An 18665-nucleotide genomic window follows, 5' to 3' on the forward strand; every position below is an offset into this window, starting at 1 on the left:
CTTTCGGCTGTATCAGTGTGGCAAGCGGCGACCGCAGGGAGGAGGACGCACTCACTTGCCCTGACGGTGTGTGCATGTGGTTGGGCTCAAACACGCGGGCAAAGTTCAGCTCGCCGCGGGCAAGTGAGCACTGTCAAATGGTAAGTCCCCCAAAATGCAAACGGAGGGGGTGCACTGAGCCCTCGGCCACGCCAGGTGGGCAGAGACGTCTCTACATCTTCCTTCTGAATTAAGTGTAATATTTTGGGCTCGGAACCACTAACATGTACAGAACACACAGGATTTGTATAGGGGTGAAGGCTCACATATACATCACTATTTCTAAAGTTTAATAGCATTTATGTGAAAGACTTTAAACCTGATAATTAAAACCTTCATTTGCAGCAATAACTGGTATTGGTGTTTAAAAAAAAATAATAATAATAAAAAAATACTTTTTTTTTTTTTTTTTTGGTATATTTCAAAAATTAAACTTTTTTTTCTCTATAAAAACCAAGGGTTTTCAACTTCATTTTTGCTCTTCTAGAAAAAGTTGTCTGTGCCATTTAACTTGTTTAAATATTACTTTAAAGTTTGTTTGACTTAATAATTTATAAGCATATAATTTGCTGGACGGGAATACTTCAAAGGTTGGTCAAAAACTCCGTCAAAACACTCGGTGTGAACTATGACCTCAGGCGCGCGAGACGAGTTTTTAAAGCAGATGACGGGTCCAGAAACTCTGGCGTTATGTTGTTTTTTTTTTCCTGAAACGTCTAGTCTGTCATTCCTGTGTGTTTTTAGAGACTTTTTCTATTACTATTTTATGTCTCTTTTTTTTTTCTGATTTTTATTTTTTTTCCCCACTCCATTGAATAATGAAAAGAGTACTTTTGCTTTGTTAAAAAAAAAAAAAAAAAAAAAAAAACGATGGCAAAACACTCCCAAAAACTTCTGTTCATTTTCCTGGCATCTTTTTAGCTTTTACCATTGACTTTAACTGTATACAGTGTCTTAAAACCAAAAAATGCCAGAATAATGGTTGTCACTTTAACTGCTTTTATAGAAGCCTGAAGTGGCTAAAATATATTCAAAAACCTGAATGTGTGCACAAAGTCTTTTTTTTTTTTTTTTTTTTTTACATAGAAATGCATATGTTCGTTCTTTTGAACATTTGGTAGCTTTTCAAGCTGTGTCCGCGGTGTGCTACATGGCCAAACTGAGCAGAAAAATCCCACGATTTTCAAGAGTTTTTTTTTTTTTCTCTTCAAAAAAAAGTTCAAAAATACAACTCTGCGTGAACATACCCTAAGGCAGAAAGTGATGGCGTACCATGTTCCTGATGTAGGAAGAGGGGAGGAACCAAAAGACAAAGCTTTAGAAGAAATTGGCCCGCCTGGAGCTGGAAGCGGGGTGTGAGTTGTGTGTGTGCTGTGTTATAAACATTCTGGTGTCCTCCGAGTATTTTTTTTAGTGCTCGAAGATTTCGTTTCCTCACCTCAGCTGAATGATTTACATCTGTTAGCCAGCTTGATTACATGTGGGGATTCCCTAGTAACCAGGCAACCCCAACATGTACTTATGCTGGCTAACAGATGTAAATCATTCAGCTGAGGTGAGGAAACGAAATCTCCAAGCACTAAAAAATACTTGGAGGTCACCCGAGCGTGCTCGGGGAAGTCTCGAGTAACGAGTATATTCGCTCATCACTAGGGGTTAGTGAACGTGCTCGTGTGCTAACAGCGTGACTTTGACGTTCTCGAATAATATGTTCAAGTCCCTGCGGCTGCATGTCTCGCTGCTGTCTGACAGCTGGAACACTTGCAGGGATTACCTAACAAACAGGCGATCCCTGCACGTGTTGCGGCTGTCGAACAGCCGTGGGTACTCAAACCTCTTTTTTGAGTATGCTGGAGACACTGGGTTAGTCTACGTTCACATTTGCGGTCATCGCCGCAGCGTCGGGCGCCGCAGCGTCGCCGCATGCATCATGCGCCCCTATATTTAACATGGGGGCGCATGGACATGCGTCGCACTTGCGTTTTGCGCCGCATGCGTCACTGCGGCGCCCGCGTCCGGGCGCAGAGGACGCAGCAAGTTGCATTTTTGCTGCGTCCAAAATCAATGTAAAAAAGGACGCATGCGGCGCAAAACGTAGCGTTGCACAACGCAAATGTGAACGTAGCCTAAGTGCTGCGTTCATCACTGCTTACCGTACCTTAACTGCACACATGGTATGTGCAAATTGTGTATTGTGTTTTTTTTGTTTTGGTTTGGTTTGGGGTTTTTTTTATAGTGGAAACTGAAAAGGCCCTGTTCATCAAACCAATGAAGCCACGCGAGTTGACTTGGAGTTTTCACACCAGTTTCATCCTTATCCTCCAAAATGGGCAGAACATGGGGATGATGCCACAGCTCATCTAATTCATCTCTGCAGAATGTCTTAAGCCACAAGTCATACTCCAGTCATGGATTGGAGTAAGGTTTGTGACAAGGCGCACAATGCTATTCAAATACACCTGATTCATTAAAAGGCACATGCTAGTTAATGAATTTGGCACCCTCATCTAGATCAGCTTGAACAATTAAGTGTCTTGTTGAATGAGGGCCAAAGTATTTGAGAAGAGTGTCCGCTCAAAAATGTCACAATACAAGGTGACATCAAACCCCCCCCCCTCCCCCCTCCCAAACTATCACTCCACTTGCCACTGCTACAGGGCAAGTGGGAAGAGCGGGGCTAAGTGCTAAAATGGACACATCCTTTTGTGGGACGGCCGACAGCTGATGTTTTTAGCCTGGGAGATGGGCCTGTAGCCATTGCCCCTTCCTACGCTATTAATATCAGCCTGCAGCTGCCTGCATAGCCTTTGCTGGTTATTAACTATTGGGGACCCTACTTTTTTTTTTTTTGTTGTGTTTTTTTAGGGTCCCTCAATTTATTAGCCAGTAAAGGCTAAGTATACAGTTTTCAGCTGATATTAATACCCTGGGAAACTTCATGGGTATTACCCCCTTCTCAGGCTATAAACATCAGCCCCCAGCCATCTGCTTTCCCTCTGCTGGTTATGAAAAGTATGTGGACGCCCACACCACTTTTTTTTTTATTCAGGAAATTAATCATTCACTAATTAAAAACATGTACAGTAAGCTGCACACACACTGTACCAATTGTATATGTCACTGACATCTGTGGAACTATTCTGTGTATTTACTGTATATAATCGAGCTCTTCTATCCTGTCGACTCCTGTTGTGATTTTACAGTACGTGGCAGATGAATTAACAGCTTTTCTTCTATCAAAATATATATATATACAATATATATATATAATGTGTGTCACTGACATCTATGTATCTATGTGTATACGGCTCTAGCAAAAATTAAGACACCACTGCAAAATGTTCAGTTTGTCTGATTTTTCTCTTTATAGGTAAATTTTTGAGTAAAATGTAATTTCTTTTATTCTATAAACTACTGACATGTCTCTGAAGTTCTAAGCAATACATTTTGTATTTTCTGAAAATGAAAAAAGGTCAAAATAAGAAAAAATTCACACTGCTTTTGGGTGACCTTATGCCTCGCCTGGTACAAAAATTTAAGCAGCTCTTCTTTGTTGGATGGCTTGTGACTTGATTACATTCCAGAGATTTTCAATGGGGATCAGGCCTGGAGATTGGGCTGCCCATGACAGGGATCTGATGTCCTGGTCCTTCATCCACACCTTGATTGACCTAGCTGGGTGGCATGGCGCATTGTCCTTCTGGAAAAACCAGTACTCAGAGTTGGGGAACATTGCCTGAGCAGAAGGAATCAACTGGTTTTCCAGGAAAACCTTGTATGTGGCTTGATTCATATGTCCTTTGCAAAGAAAAGCCTGCCCAATTCCAGCCTTGCTAAAGCATCCCCAGATCATCACCGATCCTCCACCAAATTTCACAGTGGGTGCAAGACGGATACTGGAAGCCTGTGCTAGCACTTCTTCTGCGGTGTTGCTACCAGTGTGTCAAGAATGGGAGAAGAGGGTTGATTGACAATCCAACACAATGGGCAGCACTTTGAACACATTTTATAAGTGGTCATAAACTCGTAAATAACGCACGAAAGAATACAGTTACGTTAAAACCAAGCACAATATTGTTTTTCTTGTGAAATTCTCAATAAGTTTGATGTGTCAAATGACCCTCTACCCATTGAAAAAAAATAAAGTTGAATCCAAAATGGCAGACTTCAAAATAGCCGCCATGGTCACCACCAGTCTTGAAAATTTTTCTCCTTCCCATATACTAATGTGCCACAAGCAGGAAGTTGATATCACCAACCATTCCCATTTTATTTAGGTGGATCCTTATAAATGGCCCAACCTGTATGTGTTAGGCTACTTTCACACTAGCGTCGGGAACAACCCGTCGCCGTGCGTCGGGCCGACGTTCCCGACGCTAGCGTGGTCTCCGCCGCACAACGGGGGCAGCGGATGCATTTTTCCCACGCATCCGCTGCCCCATTGTGAGGTGCGGGGAGGTGGGGGCGGAGTTCCGGCCGCGCATGCGCGGTCGGAAAAAGCGGACCGTCGGGAGCAAAAAACGTTACATGTAACGTTTTTTTCTCCCGACGGTCCGCTACCACACGCCCAAGCATCGCAAAACGGACGCACCGTTTGGCAATGCGTCGCAAATGCGTCGCTAATGTTAGTCTATGACGAAAAAATGTATCCAGCAAGAACTTATGCTGGATGCGTAGTTTCGGCAAAACGACGCATTTGCGACGTATTGCAGTTAACGCTAGTGTGAAAGTAGCCTTACTGAGTAGACAGTGATGTATTCTGTCTTCACACGGATTTTCCAACATAATTCTGTTTTTGAACAATTTCTGAAGTGTTGGCTGTTTGCAGATTTATTTTTACAGAACCAGGTTACTGACTAACACTAGAGAGCAGTAGCTTCATGACTTCTCCTTTACACAAAACAGAAAAGACAATATATTTCAGCAGACGATCACTTCTACAAGCACAAAAAGCATAACTACTTTTATATTAAGTAGTGTCTATGAATAATTTGAAGATATTATTGTGGATGTGGGAATGAATGGTTAAAAAAAAGAGTTATTCTGTCACCCCACCTCACCCCAGCTTTTTGCAGCTTGATTGACATTTGCCAGGAAATGACAAAATTGGCATGTTACCATTGGCGCCCCGTTCTCTTCACTGATGATAGTCGATGGCCACTGCTGACAGGCGTGAAAGACTCTGGCAAAGCAGTGTTGAACATTATGTTGTGCACAGTCGGTTTGGCGGTAGGTCAATGATGGTCTGGGAAGACATGTCCTTGGGAGGTCGCACAAACCTCCACATGATTGTGAATAGGACCCTGACTGGGATGAAATCGTCAGATCCGTTGTCACAGCTGGTGCAGTGTGCCCTGGGTTCCTTCTTGTGCAGGACAATGCCCTGGGTGTAGGCTGTTCCTGGATGATGACGTTATTGAGACATTTTGCCATTGAGACAATTGATTTACGTTCCCCACATCTGAGTCCAAATGAGAAGCTCTATAGATTCAGAGATAATGTATTCACTGACGCCAAGTAGTACCACATCCCAGGAGTTCTCGCATACATAGGTCTGGGAGGAGACCCCCAAGGACAACGTCCGCCATCTCATCAGGAGCATTACCAGAGGAAGTTGTGAGCGGGGGCCATATACACTACTGACTCATATTAGGAGTTGCCATGATAACAGTCACGCCAATCTGATCTGCCTGTGGTTTGTTTTTCTTGTGATCTGGATTGGTTGTTGACTTTGGTTTCCATTGACTGTTGACAGGTCATGTTATTCTTAGGGCTCAAACTCACATGCGAGAAGCTAGGATGAGTCTCGCACGTCAATACCCGGCACTACACCTGGAACTCCGAAGCGGAGCGTGCGGCTGCATGCTCCGATCCGAGTGCCGGGTATTGACGTGCGAGACTCATCCAAGTTTCTCGCATATGAGAATGAGCCCTCAAAGTGACTCTGCATAGTACAGGCGCTTGATGCACCCTTGACGGGCCAATTATTTAAGTACACCTTCTCACCTATCTCCACCATCCTTTGGCCCTATGACTCAAAGAAGAGGAGGGTGAAGATTGAGGAAAAGCAAGCAGGTAGGAAGGTGTATATAAATGTTTGGCCCCACCATGAAGCACCGAGCTCCTGTGCTAGGTTATGTGCACCTGGAACCTTCCTAACAAACAGCTAAAAAAAAAAAGACACGAAAAAGAATGAACATGTGCACAGCAATGTCAAAATGACATAGTTTTGAGTTTCACTTGACTTCTTAAGGCTTCAAAAGCTGTGAAGTGGTTGACCGTAGCATTCTTCAGGTGTCCGGCTTGGGGAGCAGCTCAGTAGTTAAAATACACGATTAAAGGTGTCCAGCCTGGGAGGGCACGTCTGCTGTCACTCTATGTGACTGAAGACTCGTGAACCTTCACAAGGTGCATAGCGCACGCTGTCGGGATTCTCTGGTGCCGGGAGAGTGTGATTTTCATACTTCCAGCCACATTCTGACTAGATGTGACCGACCTCATTTAATTCACTTGTGTTGAGCAAGGCCACGCAAGTTTAGTCTGCTGTGACCACATGTATGCAAATCACATATTATTATTATGCTTTTATAGTCTTATTCCTCAGCGCTTTACACACATTATCATCACTGTCCCCAATGGAGCTCATAATCTAAATTCCCTATCAGTATGTCTTTGGAGTGTGGGAGGAAACTCATGCAAACACGGGGAGAACATACAAACTCCCTGCATATGTTGTCTTTGGTGGGGATTTGAACCCAGGACCCCAGCGCTGCAATGCTGCAGTGTCAAACACTGGGCCACTGTGCTGCTCATACTTGCAGTCACACTTCGACCCGTCTGCTCCCGCCACTAGAGAACCCTGACAGCGCACACTGTGAGCATTCACAAGTCTGCAATCACTAAGGGTAAGTCTCCACGTTCAGGATTGCATCAGGATTTGGTCAGGATTTTCCATCAGTTTTTGTAAGCCAAAACCAGGAGTGGGTGATGAATACAGAAGTGGTGCATATGTTTCTATTATACTTTTCCTCTGATTGTTCCACTCCTGGTTTTGGCTTACAAAAACTGATGGAAAATCCTGATCAAATCCTGATGCAATCCTGAACATGGAGACTTACCCATAGAGTGACTGCAAACCTGTATCCTAGGATAGGACAACCCCATTATAAAAAATAAACAACCAAAGAGGTGCTAAAAAAGACAGGGATTTCCTGAAGAGTTGTCTTCTTCAAAAACTCATCTTAGAAAACTGGGCATCGCTAAAAAATATGCATTGTGCAGCGCCCCAGAGTTCTGGTCATTGCAGTAATGTCGTTCTTCCACCAGGGGGAGTGATATTACGTCTGAGGGCAATAAAGGAGATCTCTTTACCAGGTATCACACACCACACTTCACACTTCAGGCCGCCAGGGGGAGCCATGCTCCTATCTATTAGGGCACTCCTCACAATTAGGTAAAACTGGTGGTTTGGACAGGAAGTTAGGCAGAAGCGAGCTGGGCTTCACCCAGTGAGCTGCTATCTGAGCTCCGCTCAGGTAGTGGGTCCCTGACAGGGGTGGGATCCTGTCAGAGGCCTAGACAGAAGACCACGGAGCTGCGCCTGCCCCACGTGCGGCCGCATCCTAAGGGAAGAGCCATTAGAAGGGAACTGTGTTGCGGAGGATGAGAAACGAAGTCATAGCAAAAGGAGAGGAATCCAGAATGAGTTCTGCCATGCAAAAGGCTGCCTCCTTTCTGAGGCGCAGGAATTCGGTAGCCAGAACACCGAGGGAGTAAGGATCTCTACGCTTTACTTCAGAGACTGGCAGGACAGTTAATTCCACGTTGGCTGCCCGACCTTATATCCAGGAGACACAGTGGCAACTTGTGGGGGCTGGGGCATGATAGAGTCCCTGTAAAAAGCCTCAGGCCAACAGTCATACAGGTTTGTCCTATCCCATCCATCAGGGGGACAGAGAGAAAGAAATAACATCTAGAACACCAACATCAGTTGTGAGCACCTTACCGAGAAGCTCAGCAGCGAGGTACTACAACACCCAGGCGCTAGAGGAAGGCTACTGATTTCCACCTGGATAAGGTGACTCTGGACTTGCCTCCCAATCGGCCGGACTCTGCCTGCCCTGTGATCTGGTGCCCTGGACTGTGGATGCTGAAGTCTTCAGTAAAGGTAAAGAGACTGCAACCTTGTGTCCTCGTTCTTCACCGCGCCTCCCACCATCCACCATCTACACTCTGGGAAGCCCTGGGGATACACTTCACCTGTGGGAAGGTATACTATCTAACTGCCATTACATCAACCCAGCGGACCCCTAAGCAGAGTCGGTCACCCTGACCGAATACCACAGGTGGCGTCACGAACATTATCCCTTTAAAGACCTTTCCTCCTTTTACAACGGACGTCCCTAGGGCCACAGACCGGGTTAGCCACCGTGACATCCCCGCCGAGAACCGAAGGGCCCGGTACCGAGTACCCTATTGCCCTACTGGGGGCGCTCCAAATGCAGCCGGGTAAATCTGTTAATGTCTTGGTCTTGGGTATACAAAGATTATTGAGCAACCTGCTCTACTTCAGACCAACCTCCTCCCCCAAAATATTTTTTTTCCATTTTTTCTGCTTTTATTGTTTATATATTTTTTTGCGTGTGACTTACCCCATAAGAGTGTAATATTCTCCAAATTTGTTTATCTGCAATATTTTTTTATTTTTTTTTACCCATCCTTTAATATTACTTTACTAAACAGACCCAACCAATGGCATTTGCAATAAAACTGAATTTTATTAGAGAAGCCAAATCAAAAGTTATTGCATTTAAATAGACATTAGTAACACAACGGAGGGGGGTGGATTAAGAGTCCACTGCTGTCGAAACCAAAGAAACTCCCAATCATCCTACCCCTAGAATATGAGCAACTAATACAGGAGGTCGCGTACTATGTATTTTTGTGCTGTCTAATTTTCTGAGTGGAGGTGGCTTTAGCACGATCAGGGTGCACAAATAAACAGTGTAATACATCTGAGGTTTATGTTTAATACCGGTGAACAGAAAGGCACTTGGTGCATGAAGAGTTAAAAAAAAAAATGCCATCTTGAGATAATAGCTGATAGGTGGCACACTGGATCATAAAAGAATGGAGGACTGAGCGAGCGAGAACATTTTCTTTGCGTCAACCGGTGAATGAGTGGGTCAAATAGTAATCTCGAGTAGTCTTCCTGGGTCGCCCAATACCACCAGTGTGATACGGCTTATACTGGGCAGACGCTGGTTGGCACTGCCCAATGCCCAAGGATGACTTAAAAGTTCAGCTCCCCTTCACTACTACAAGTACACACTGGGAGCTGACCCTTTACCTAGGCTGGTGCTGCAGGGAGAGTAGACTTCCTCCTTTCCGTAGTGGTTGGACCTTCTGCATGGTTTCCACGCTGCAGTATTAGGGCGCCATGTTGGTGCATGTGCATTAGAGAGAATTTGCGTTTTGCCAATGCAGCTGAGAACAATCTCATGGATTGAAGGGGGATAAATAGAGTTGTGAGACAGTCCAAAGGCACGTGATGTGATAAGGAGTAGGATTATTCACTTGCTTTCGTTCCGTTGTAATCTGCATCTCGTGAGTCAGCATCTTCCTCGGACCCGTCGGCTGCGTTTTCTACAGCTCTCCTGTTTCCTGCGGATCGTCTAGGTGGGGTAAACGATGATGGTTCATTCCCACGCCTGCCAGATGCAAGAAGAACAGTTACACCTGCTTTATATTAGCTGGTTATTTTATGATTTGCTGTTAGAAAATAGAAGAGATACCATCCTGAACGATCGTCATAAATCGTCATAAATATTTAAAGGAATGTCAAATTTGTAATCAAAGTAGGAAAGTAATCAAAATAATTAAATGTGCTTGTGATATATAAAAAAAATCTGGGCATACATGATTTTATTATGTTCATTCATATTTAAAGATGACTTTTTTCCAGATCAACAGTGCGTAGTTTTTGCTCTTATTTTATTCCCGTCGCTCTTCTAAGTAAGCCATATGTTTGTTTTTAAATCCACCATTTGGCTCCAGAGATATTGGGCTTTTTACATAAGGCTATTTTTTATAGTCCCCCCCCCCCAAAAAAAAGGGCGTGGCTCATTGGTTCCTCTTGGGCGTGTCTTTAGGCTGCTTTGCATAATTACCCTGTGAACACCTCCCCTTTGTGAAGATCATAAAAACTAGCACCAAATAAAATGGCCCACGTCTCTGGAACCGTGGGGGTTATTTAAGAAAAAAAAGGAATATTCAGGGGAGCAGCAGGAGTAAAATAAGAGCAAAAACTTGGTACTTTTCACCTGGTAACTAGTCATTTTTAAAGGGGTATTTCATTTTTTGAAATAAATTATACTCTTTGTATAATGAAAAGTTAGATTTTCTAATATATCCTCTATATGTATTCCTTTTTTTAAAGGAAATCTGTTACAAGGCTTTTGCTATATAATCTGGGCTCAGCATGATATAGGGGCAGAGAGCCTGATTCCAGGGATATTTGCTTTTCTATATTAATTCCTATCTTTATGTATTCTGTTTTTGGTATATTCCACAGTACCATACTATCTGGTTGGTGCCGGTCTATTTTTCTATGATTCCAGTGATAAGTCACTTGTTCAGCAGTGTGCTGTAGTTTCAATACAATCAGTGTTTTATTAGCAGGAGATCATCACTGTAAACGAGATGTCGCGTGCCAGGCAGTCCCGCTAATCTGTGTAACCCCTCCCCCATCACTGATTGGCAATTTTCTGACAGTGTGCACAGGAAATTGCCAATCAGGGATGTCCATGGGGTTACACACAGCTGTACATCTACATCAAATAAAATAGGGATTTTATCAAAACTGCACAAAGCAATCTAGTAAGTGATACATCACTGGAATCAGGGTCTCTGCCCCTACATCATTCTGCTCTTATTACATAGGAAAAAAATGCTGACAGATTCCCTTTAAAGACTAAAGGACTTTAGTGAAAGACTATAATGTGTACATGTTCTATCCATGAACAACATTTACACATTATAGTCTTTGGCGCTGTTCACATCTCTCAAGTTTTTTTGTGACTCAGTCTCCACAAAACATAAAATGGAAACATATTCGTTTTTGGTCAGTCACGGATCAAAATCACCTATTCAAATCAATGGGTCCATGAAAAAACTGACAGCACTTGGTTCTTCTAGGGTAAAAAAAAAAATGCTCGGGCCTTGTGATGGGCCCAGAGGTGAACTGCTCCTTACAGGACTCGGCTCCGATGGCTGCACTGTACCTATATGTGTGGGCCCATCATATGACCAATGCTAGAAGTCCTGTAAGGTAAGTTCACATTTATACTGTGCATTCCGCTGGATGTACAGGCCTACGTTCCAAAAACCTGTATTCATGGTGAATCCATAGAATAAAATGGGCAAGATGCATTAAAAAAGTGCTTTTGATTAAGTTACGCATTGACAGCCTTTTCTGCACACATCCTGCACACATGCTGAAAAGGAAGCTGCCAATCACTGTGCTGGGCAGTGATAACCGCACACACTGTATACTGAGCGGTGACTTTACTCCCTCCGATGACTGGAAGCGAGCAGCTGCAGGGAGAATATAACTTCATTTTCTCCCTGTAGCCCATTAAGGCAGACAGACATGATTTAAAAGTTTTTTGTCTGCAGATTGCCCCTGCAACTGAAGCATTTGTGGAGGTGACAGGTTCTCGTATTAATGCCTTTTCCGGGCCAGAGTAATAGAAAGGTGACTGTTCATGGAAATCATACCATTAAAGTCCGTCTGATCCAGTGGAGGACATACTTAATATTTCGAAAAAGATACCCTCGTAATGGCAGCATTCTACAAGGTGCTATGTGTGATGGCATTTACATTTAATGCATAAAATCTCTATGTGTAATTAGTGTAAATTACAGAAATCATTAATCCAATTCATTTTGTGGTGGACATCTCCTTTAAATATATGTATCTGCAATAGAGAAAGCAGATACATGGCGCAGACATCAGATGGGATTATCCTGTAATAAAAAGGATTAGTGTAGAAATGACTAAACGATGCAGATTTAGTCCAGTAAGTTACGACCATGTCCTTACATTCACGTTCTGCATGCAGTTTGCCTTTGACAGTAGTCATGTTACTACGTTGACCATGCAAAGTTGCTTGCAGTTAATATTATAAGGTATTAGCAGAATATCCTATCATTGTGGTCAAATATTATTATGCATCAAATCCATTTTTAGTCTGATTATCGTTATCTACACCGGTACCACAAAATGCCCTGGAGTCTTTTTGGTAGACGACTATTATTGCTTACAGTAGTCCAGTTTTTGAATGAGGTGCATAGCATTTCTAACATTTATCGAAACCCCCAAATCACTACTGGGCTCTCCTGTCCGGATAACTTCCGCACACGAGAGGTGGTGATGGCCAATGGAGGTCTTCAAACAGAAGCTGGACAGAAATCTGTCTGAGATGGTTTAGTGAGTCCTGCATTGAGCAGAAGGTTGGACACGAAGACCCTGGAGATCCCGCCCAACTCTAACACTCTATGATTCTATGTTCTCTTCTGGAACATTGTTATGGAATCTAGGTTAAAGGAGTTTTTCCAAAATGGAGTCATCCCCTATCTCATATTGCTGATCAATGGAGGTCCAATCTCAGCAACCTTAAGCGATCCTGAAACCTTGGAAATGGAACTCTGATCTTGTCCTAAGTGCACATGCTCAGTCTCAGCTCAGTTCATTTATAATGGGACTGATGGACATAGAGGACTTGGCAATTTCCATTAGTACAATAGACAATGAATGGAGCGTAGGTTGAACATTGAACAAGGACCTTCCACAATCTTCAATGCGGGGCTTTACACAGTTCCATCCGCTGGTTTCCAGAAACACGTTCTCTGAAGAACTGAGTTTCTCAGTGGTCAGATCATCAGCGATCAGCAAGGGATCCCCATCTTCAGGGAATAAATTGCTATTTTTGATAAACTCCTTTAATCTTCCTTTTCTGCCAGTTCACTTACATCACATGGTTGGAAAAGGTCACTAAGATACTATATGTAGAGTGCCAATAATGTATGATTATTCATGGATGCTGGACGTTGTATGGTCCGCCAACATGGCCACCATTTTTCCTATAGATGGCCATAGAGAAAATATATATATATGTATATATATATATATATATATATATATATATATATATATATATATATATATATATATATATATAGTTTGGAAATAGAACATTTGGGAATGATAAAATCTGTATGTATAGCTCGGTACAGCCTGTTCTGGCCTTATGGACTTGTGACCGCCATGTTGTGGCTAGTAAGCTGTAGTGGTCACTTGCCCAACCCGACTGGATGAAGAACAGAGACATCAGAAGAACCTTAGCCGGCCGGTGTGGTGGTGATCAGTAATGTCAGGAAGGTTTCTGTAAAAATATTTTTCGAGATGGACCGTCGTCCCCTGAACTGTGAAAAACTGAGCCGTCTGGGTTCTCAGTCACCACTGGTTCCAGCAACAGGAAAGTTAACAACCCCTTTAGTGAGATTTTAAGATTCTAATTTGTATTTTAAAATTATAACTTTTTTTTTTTTTTTAAATTCTAATTTTAAAATAAGTTTTTATCCTTTGCATCATAACTATACGTTTAAAAAAAAAAAATATACAAAAAAAAATACATCAGAAAATACTGAAAATGTCATTTTTTCCTACAATAAAATAAAGTACAGTTAATGCTGACATATAGTGCTCATTATCATGCATGACGGACACATTCCACATGACAATGGAGAGACTGAGGTGTGTTAAGTTAGTTGAGTGCAATATACTGTCTACATTATATGTATCTGGGTGGGGACGTTAGTTTTTTTTATTTGCTTAGTCGTCTTTTAGAATTAGATTATATCCATACATAGATGTCCAAGCCTTCAGATTTTGCAGGAAAAGGGTGGATGTTTGAAGACACATTGCATGTTTCATGCTGCTAAAAACTTTTTTTAGGTTCATATTCTTTTTTTTTTTATTTTACATTCTTTTTTTTTTTTTTTTGCTTTTAGCCCAGACTTTGTTGCGTTGTCTTTTAGATAGAATCTGAGACATTCAATGTGTCTTTAAAAGGAAAAAAAAGAATAAAGTGTAAATATGCCCATTTAGGAGGAGCTGCAAAATTGAAGGCGTTGGTACCTGCTTAGTCATTGCGTAGTATCCTGTGTCCCTCTGCAATAGAAAGTCTGCAGCTGTTATACCAGCACACCATAACACAAAAACTTCAAATCAAAGGCATCAACATCAGAAAGATATATTTTTATCTGGTGGCTAATATCATGGCGATATATCCAATGTTTTGATTAGAGGGGGTCTGGGTGTGGAGACCCCATGTGATAGATGTAATGAAGAGGCAATATTGCATGACTGAGTGCTTTCGACAGGTTTTGCCAACTTTCCTGGAACAGCCGAGCAGTGCTTTCGACAGGTTTTGACAACTTTCCTGGAAAAGCCGAGCAGTGCTTTCGACAGGTTTTTCCAACTTTCCTGGAACAGCCGAGGAGTGCTTTCGACAGGTTTTGCCAACTTTCCTGGAACAGCCGAGCAGTGCTTTCGACAGGTTTTGCCAACTTTCCTGGAACAGCCGAGCAGTGCTTTCGACAGGTTTTGCCAACTTTCCTGGAACAGCCGAGGAGTGCTTTCGACAGGTTTTGCCAACTTTCCTGGAACAGCCAGAGTATTCCAGATCCAAAAAATGGCAATCGGAGCCAAACTGAGCACTTCTGCCCCTTTACTACAGCTATTAGTGGGGTCTCGGGCAACCAAACCAAGCCAATCAAAACTAAGGCAAAATGATAGTGACCCAGAAGAATAGTTTTCCAGCTTCATGGTATTCTTTTGTAGAATTTCATTCCACCTACATTCTTTACTAATTTTAAGGCCCAATGTTTTTTACCATACAAGGTCATGTAAATGACAAGACGTTAGAGATCTTTGGCATGGCATACTGGCAGACTCGAATCCCCTGATAATGCGCTCTAATAAGGGATTTAAGTGGTCAAAATCTGGAATAATAAATATGTCCTTAAAAACCGGGCTGCTTCCTATCTAGTTCAGGGTATCTTTCTTCCCAGCTCCCATACTGCTAATAGATGTGTCATGTCAGGACTATTATACTATATGGGACTCTTTAAAGGACTTGTCCAATGATAAGTCCATCGGATAGGTGATAATGTACGAATCGGTGGAGATCCAGATGCTGGGACCCGGCAAAACGGGGAATTGATGAGACACTTTCAGCCCCGCTACAAAATGGTGCGGTAAGGCTACGTTCACATTTGCGTTGTGCGCCGCAGCGTCGGCGCCGCAGCGCACAACGCAAACAAAAACGCGGCAAAACGCACGCTAAAACGCTGCGTTTTGCGCCGCATGCGTCGTTTTTGGCCGAAAGTTGGACGCAAAAAAAATGCAACTTGATGCGTTTCTTGCGTCCAACGCTTGCGGCCATGCGGCGCAAAACGCAGCACAACGCATGTCCATGCGCCCCCATGTTAAATATAGGGGCGCATGACGCATGCGGCGCCGCTGCGGCGCCCGACGCTGCGGCGCTGACCGCAAATGTGAACGTAGATTAAGTTGGATGACGGACTGTTACTCCATTCATTCTCTATGTATGTGCCGAAATAAGCCAAGGGCAGCCACATAGTGAATGAATGGAAAAGCGGTCCACTGCTGCTCCATTCTAGGCTTACATTCCTTCGATAAGTATTTGGTGAATTTTTGATGTTTCAGATTTTCTACAGAATTTTTGAAACTATTCGGTAAATTAGGTTGTGTTTTTTTTCATTATGTTTTTGAGGGTTTTTTTTAATTACATGCGCTATTATCGTGTTTTTGAGATTGTGGTCTTTGTATCTAGTTTTAAATAAAGCTTCTTGCTTTTGATACTTCCTGGTATTTTGTCTTTGACAAAACTTTATTGACACAGTCGTGTGGTTTATATGCTTTTTTTAGTGCATTCGGCAATGGAAAAGCACCAGAAACGCATAGGAATATTTTATTGGGGGATTTTTTTAATCATTCTCAACTCTGAAAACTCAGAGGTGTCTATAAGAGCCTGAATTCGGCCATATGTATTAATTAGTGATGAGCGAATATACTCGTTACTCGAGATTTCTCAAGCACGCTCAGGGGTCCTCCGAGTATTTTTTAGTGCTCGGAAAGTTAGTTTTTCTTGCCGCAGCTGAATGATTTACATCTGTTAGCCAGCATAAGTACATGTGGGGGTTGCATGGTTGCTAGAGAATCCCCACATGTAATCAAGCTGGCTAACAGATGTAAATCATCCAGCTGCGGCGATGAAAACTAAATCTCCGAGCACTAAAAAATACTCGGAGGACCCCCGAGCGTGCTCGAGAAATCTTGAGTAACGAGTATATTTGCTCATCACTAGTATTAATACATTTCTCCAAGTTAAGTTAAAAAAAAAAAGCACAGGCAAAAAAAAAGAGTTGGGTCACAGCCCCAGTTGCCAGTTTTCATTCTTCCAGGGTTTAACTGTTAGGCTATGTTCACACAGTTTTTTTTAATTGGATCTGCTCCAAAATCTTCCTTAGGATCAGCCTTCACAGAGGCTTGGAAAAGTCTTTTTAATAATTTCTATGGGAAATTTACTTTGCTGTTCATCTTAGGAGTTATTGGAGCATTTTTTCCCCAAGAGAGGAAGAAAACACTTGGTGGAAAGGAAAAACAATAAGGCTAGGGTCACATTGCGTTCTCTGACCGCGTTTAACGGACTACGTTACACCGCGGCATAACGCGGTGTAACGTAGTTCGTTAACGCCGCCATTGCCTGTAATGGCGAACGCATCACTAGCGCACGCCCACATTGGGCGTGCGCTAGCGATGTGCCGTCACTTGAGTGACGGACCGCGAACGCTGCTTGCAGCGTTCGCGGTCCGTTCCTCGCCAGCGCAGATCGGAGATGTGCGCTAGCGGGATCGGCTAACGCGATCCCTTTTGGAACATTGCGTTAGCGCAGTCCGTAGCGCTATGCGCTAAACGGACTGCCCTAATGCAATGTGACCCTAGCCTAACACATCACTTTTTTGAAGCAGCTCTTGATGGAATCCATCCCAAAATAGGAATTGTCCAATCAAAAAGCTGCAAAACATTTTCCAAAACTCTTCAAAACCACTGTCATGAAAGAAAAACTCTTTAAAAAAAAACCTCTCCAAAAAGGAAGTTTTTCTGAAGGGCCTTCAGGATAAAAAAAAATCCTTATGAACATAGCCTTACTGGTACTGAGATTAATACAGGTAGTGGCACAAGAAGCACTCTTCTCGGGGTGTGTGCACATTGACTTTTTGTTAAGTTTTTGGAGCAGAAACTCCACATTTTTTAGGAGGATTTGGAGATTTTCCATTTTAAAACTTCCCCCCAAAAGCTCATTATATTTATGAAAGTATCTATATTATTTTGTGACTGTTTTCGTGAAGGGTTTACTAATTCTATTATTTTTCCACCTCTCTATATCCGTTGTTTCAGGTACCTTTTTAACACAGTGCAATTTACTCAGGGGCAAGAAAATCTGTCCTGCAGTCATTCTGATCCTTTTTGTTAGGGAATATTGAGCGATTATCTGAGAATTCATTTTCCATATATATTCAGTCTTTAGAGGCTACTTGTATAATTGATTGTACCTGAGTTTGCTCTTAAGTCCACTGAGCTCTCTGGTCAGTGTCTCGTTGCTCTCAGTGGCCTCATCCAGCTCCCTCTGTATTTTCCTTCGGTTAGCATTGAGACGTTGTGTTTCTTCCTCAGCCTCCTCCAGCTGTCGTTTCAGTTGTTTCTGTTTTACATTTCCCTTTTCGGCCTAAAATATGAAATAATTGAGATACATATACACTCTAGAACATATTGGCATGAAATTTATACACAATATGGTGTCAGTGGAAGAACTCGAAGCTCACAGATCCCAATGCAATTGTCTCCAGCTATAATAGTATTGATGAGGAACCTTATGGGAGGAGCTTAGCCCCAAGGCAGGGGTGTGACTTCTATCTCTCCACCCACTATAGTAACACCCCTGAGGATTGGTGAATTGACAAATTGGTATAGAGTGATTGCAGCATGGTCCTTCCAGGTGAAGTGGTAAAAGTGAGAATCACGTCTTTACTAGAAATTGTGATCAGATGCTGCAGAGGTTTAACTTTCAGATAAAGAAGGAACTGTGGTTCTAGTTTTCATTTCAGCCATTTAGGGAAATTATAATATATTGGGCCGAGATTCTTATGTTTTCCATATCCAGTTTGTTGAAATGAGTTTACCTGTTCCTTGAACTGCTCGGCCTGCTTTCTTTCATCTTCAACTTGAAGAAGAGCCTCTTTAAGCTTTTTGTCTTTTTGTTTTATTGATTTCAGTGACGCTTGTTTGTCTCTGAAAGGTGTGAAACAAAATTCAGGTTAAGTGTACATGACACGGCAATCAGTCAGTAAGATCAACTCCCCAAAACCATATAAACCCTTCAGGTCTTTGAAATGTAAATCCATTCACACTTTTATATCTTTTGTCTGTTGCTGCTTATGCAAAAAATCTGTTAAGTGCTGTAGGTGTAACAGAGCAC

At 42.6% G+C, this 18665-nt stretch overlaps 1 protein-coding gene across 2 annotated transcripts in view; it reads right to left on the minus strand.

Annotated features, from left to right (window-relative positions):
* Positions 1–8796: 8796 nt before the first annotated feature.
* LOC143785977 (myosin-11) overlaps positions 8797–18665 on the minus strand; it is a 138176-nt gene continuing 128307 nt past the window's right edge. For both annotated transcript variants that reach the window (XM_077275134.1, XM_077275133.1), the window contains 3 exons: positions 18370–18478; positions 17743–17915; positions 8797–9749 (listed from right to left, as the gene is read on the minus strand). In XM_077275134.1, the coding sequence (XP_077131249.1) occupies positions 9608–9749; positions 17743–17915; positions 18370–18478 (424 nt within the window). In that variant the 3' untranslated portion in view covers positions 8797–9607. The remainder of the gene's footprint in view (positions 9750–17742; positions 17916–18369; positions 18479–18665) is intronic.

Source organism: Ranitomeya variabilis, chromosome 7, assembly GCF_051348905.1.
Source record: "Ranitomeya variabilis isolate aRanVar5 chromosome 7, aRanVar5.hap1, whole genome shotgun sequence".
Lineage (NCBI taxonomy): Eukaryota > Metazoa > Chordata > Amphibia > Anura > Dendrobatidae > Ranitomeya > Ranitomeya variabilis.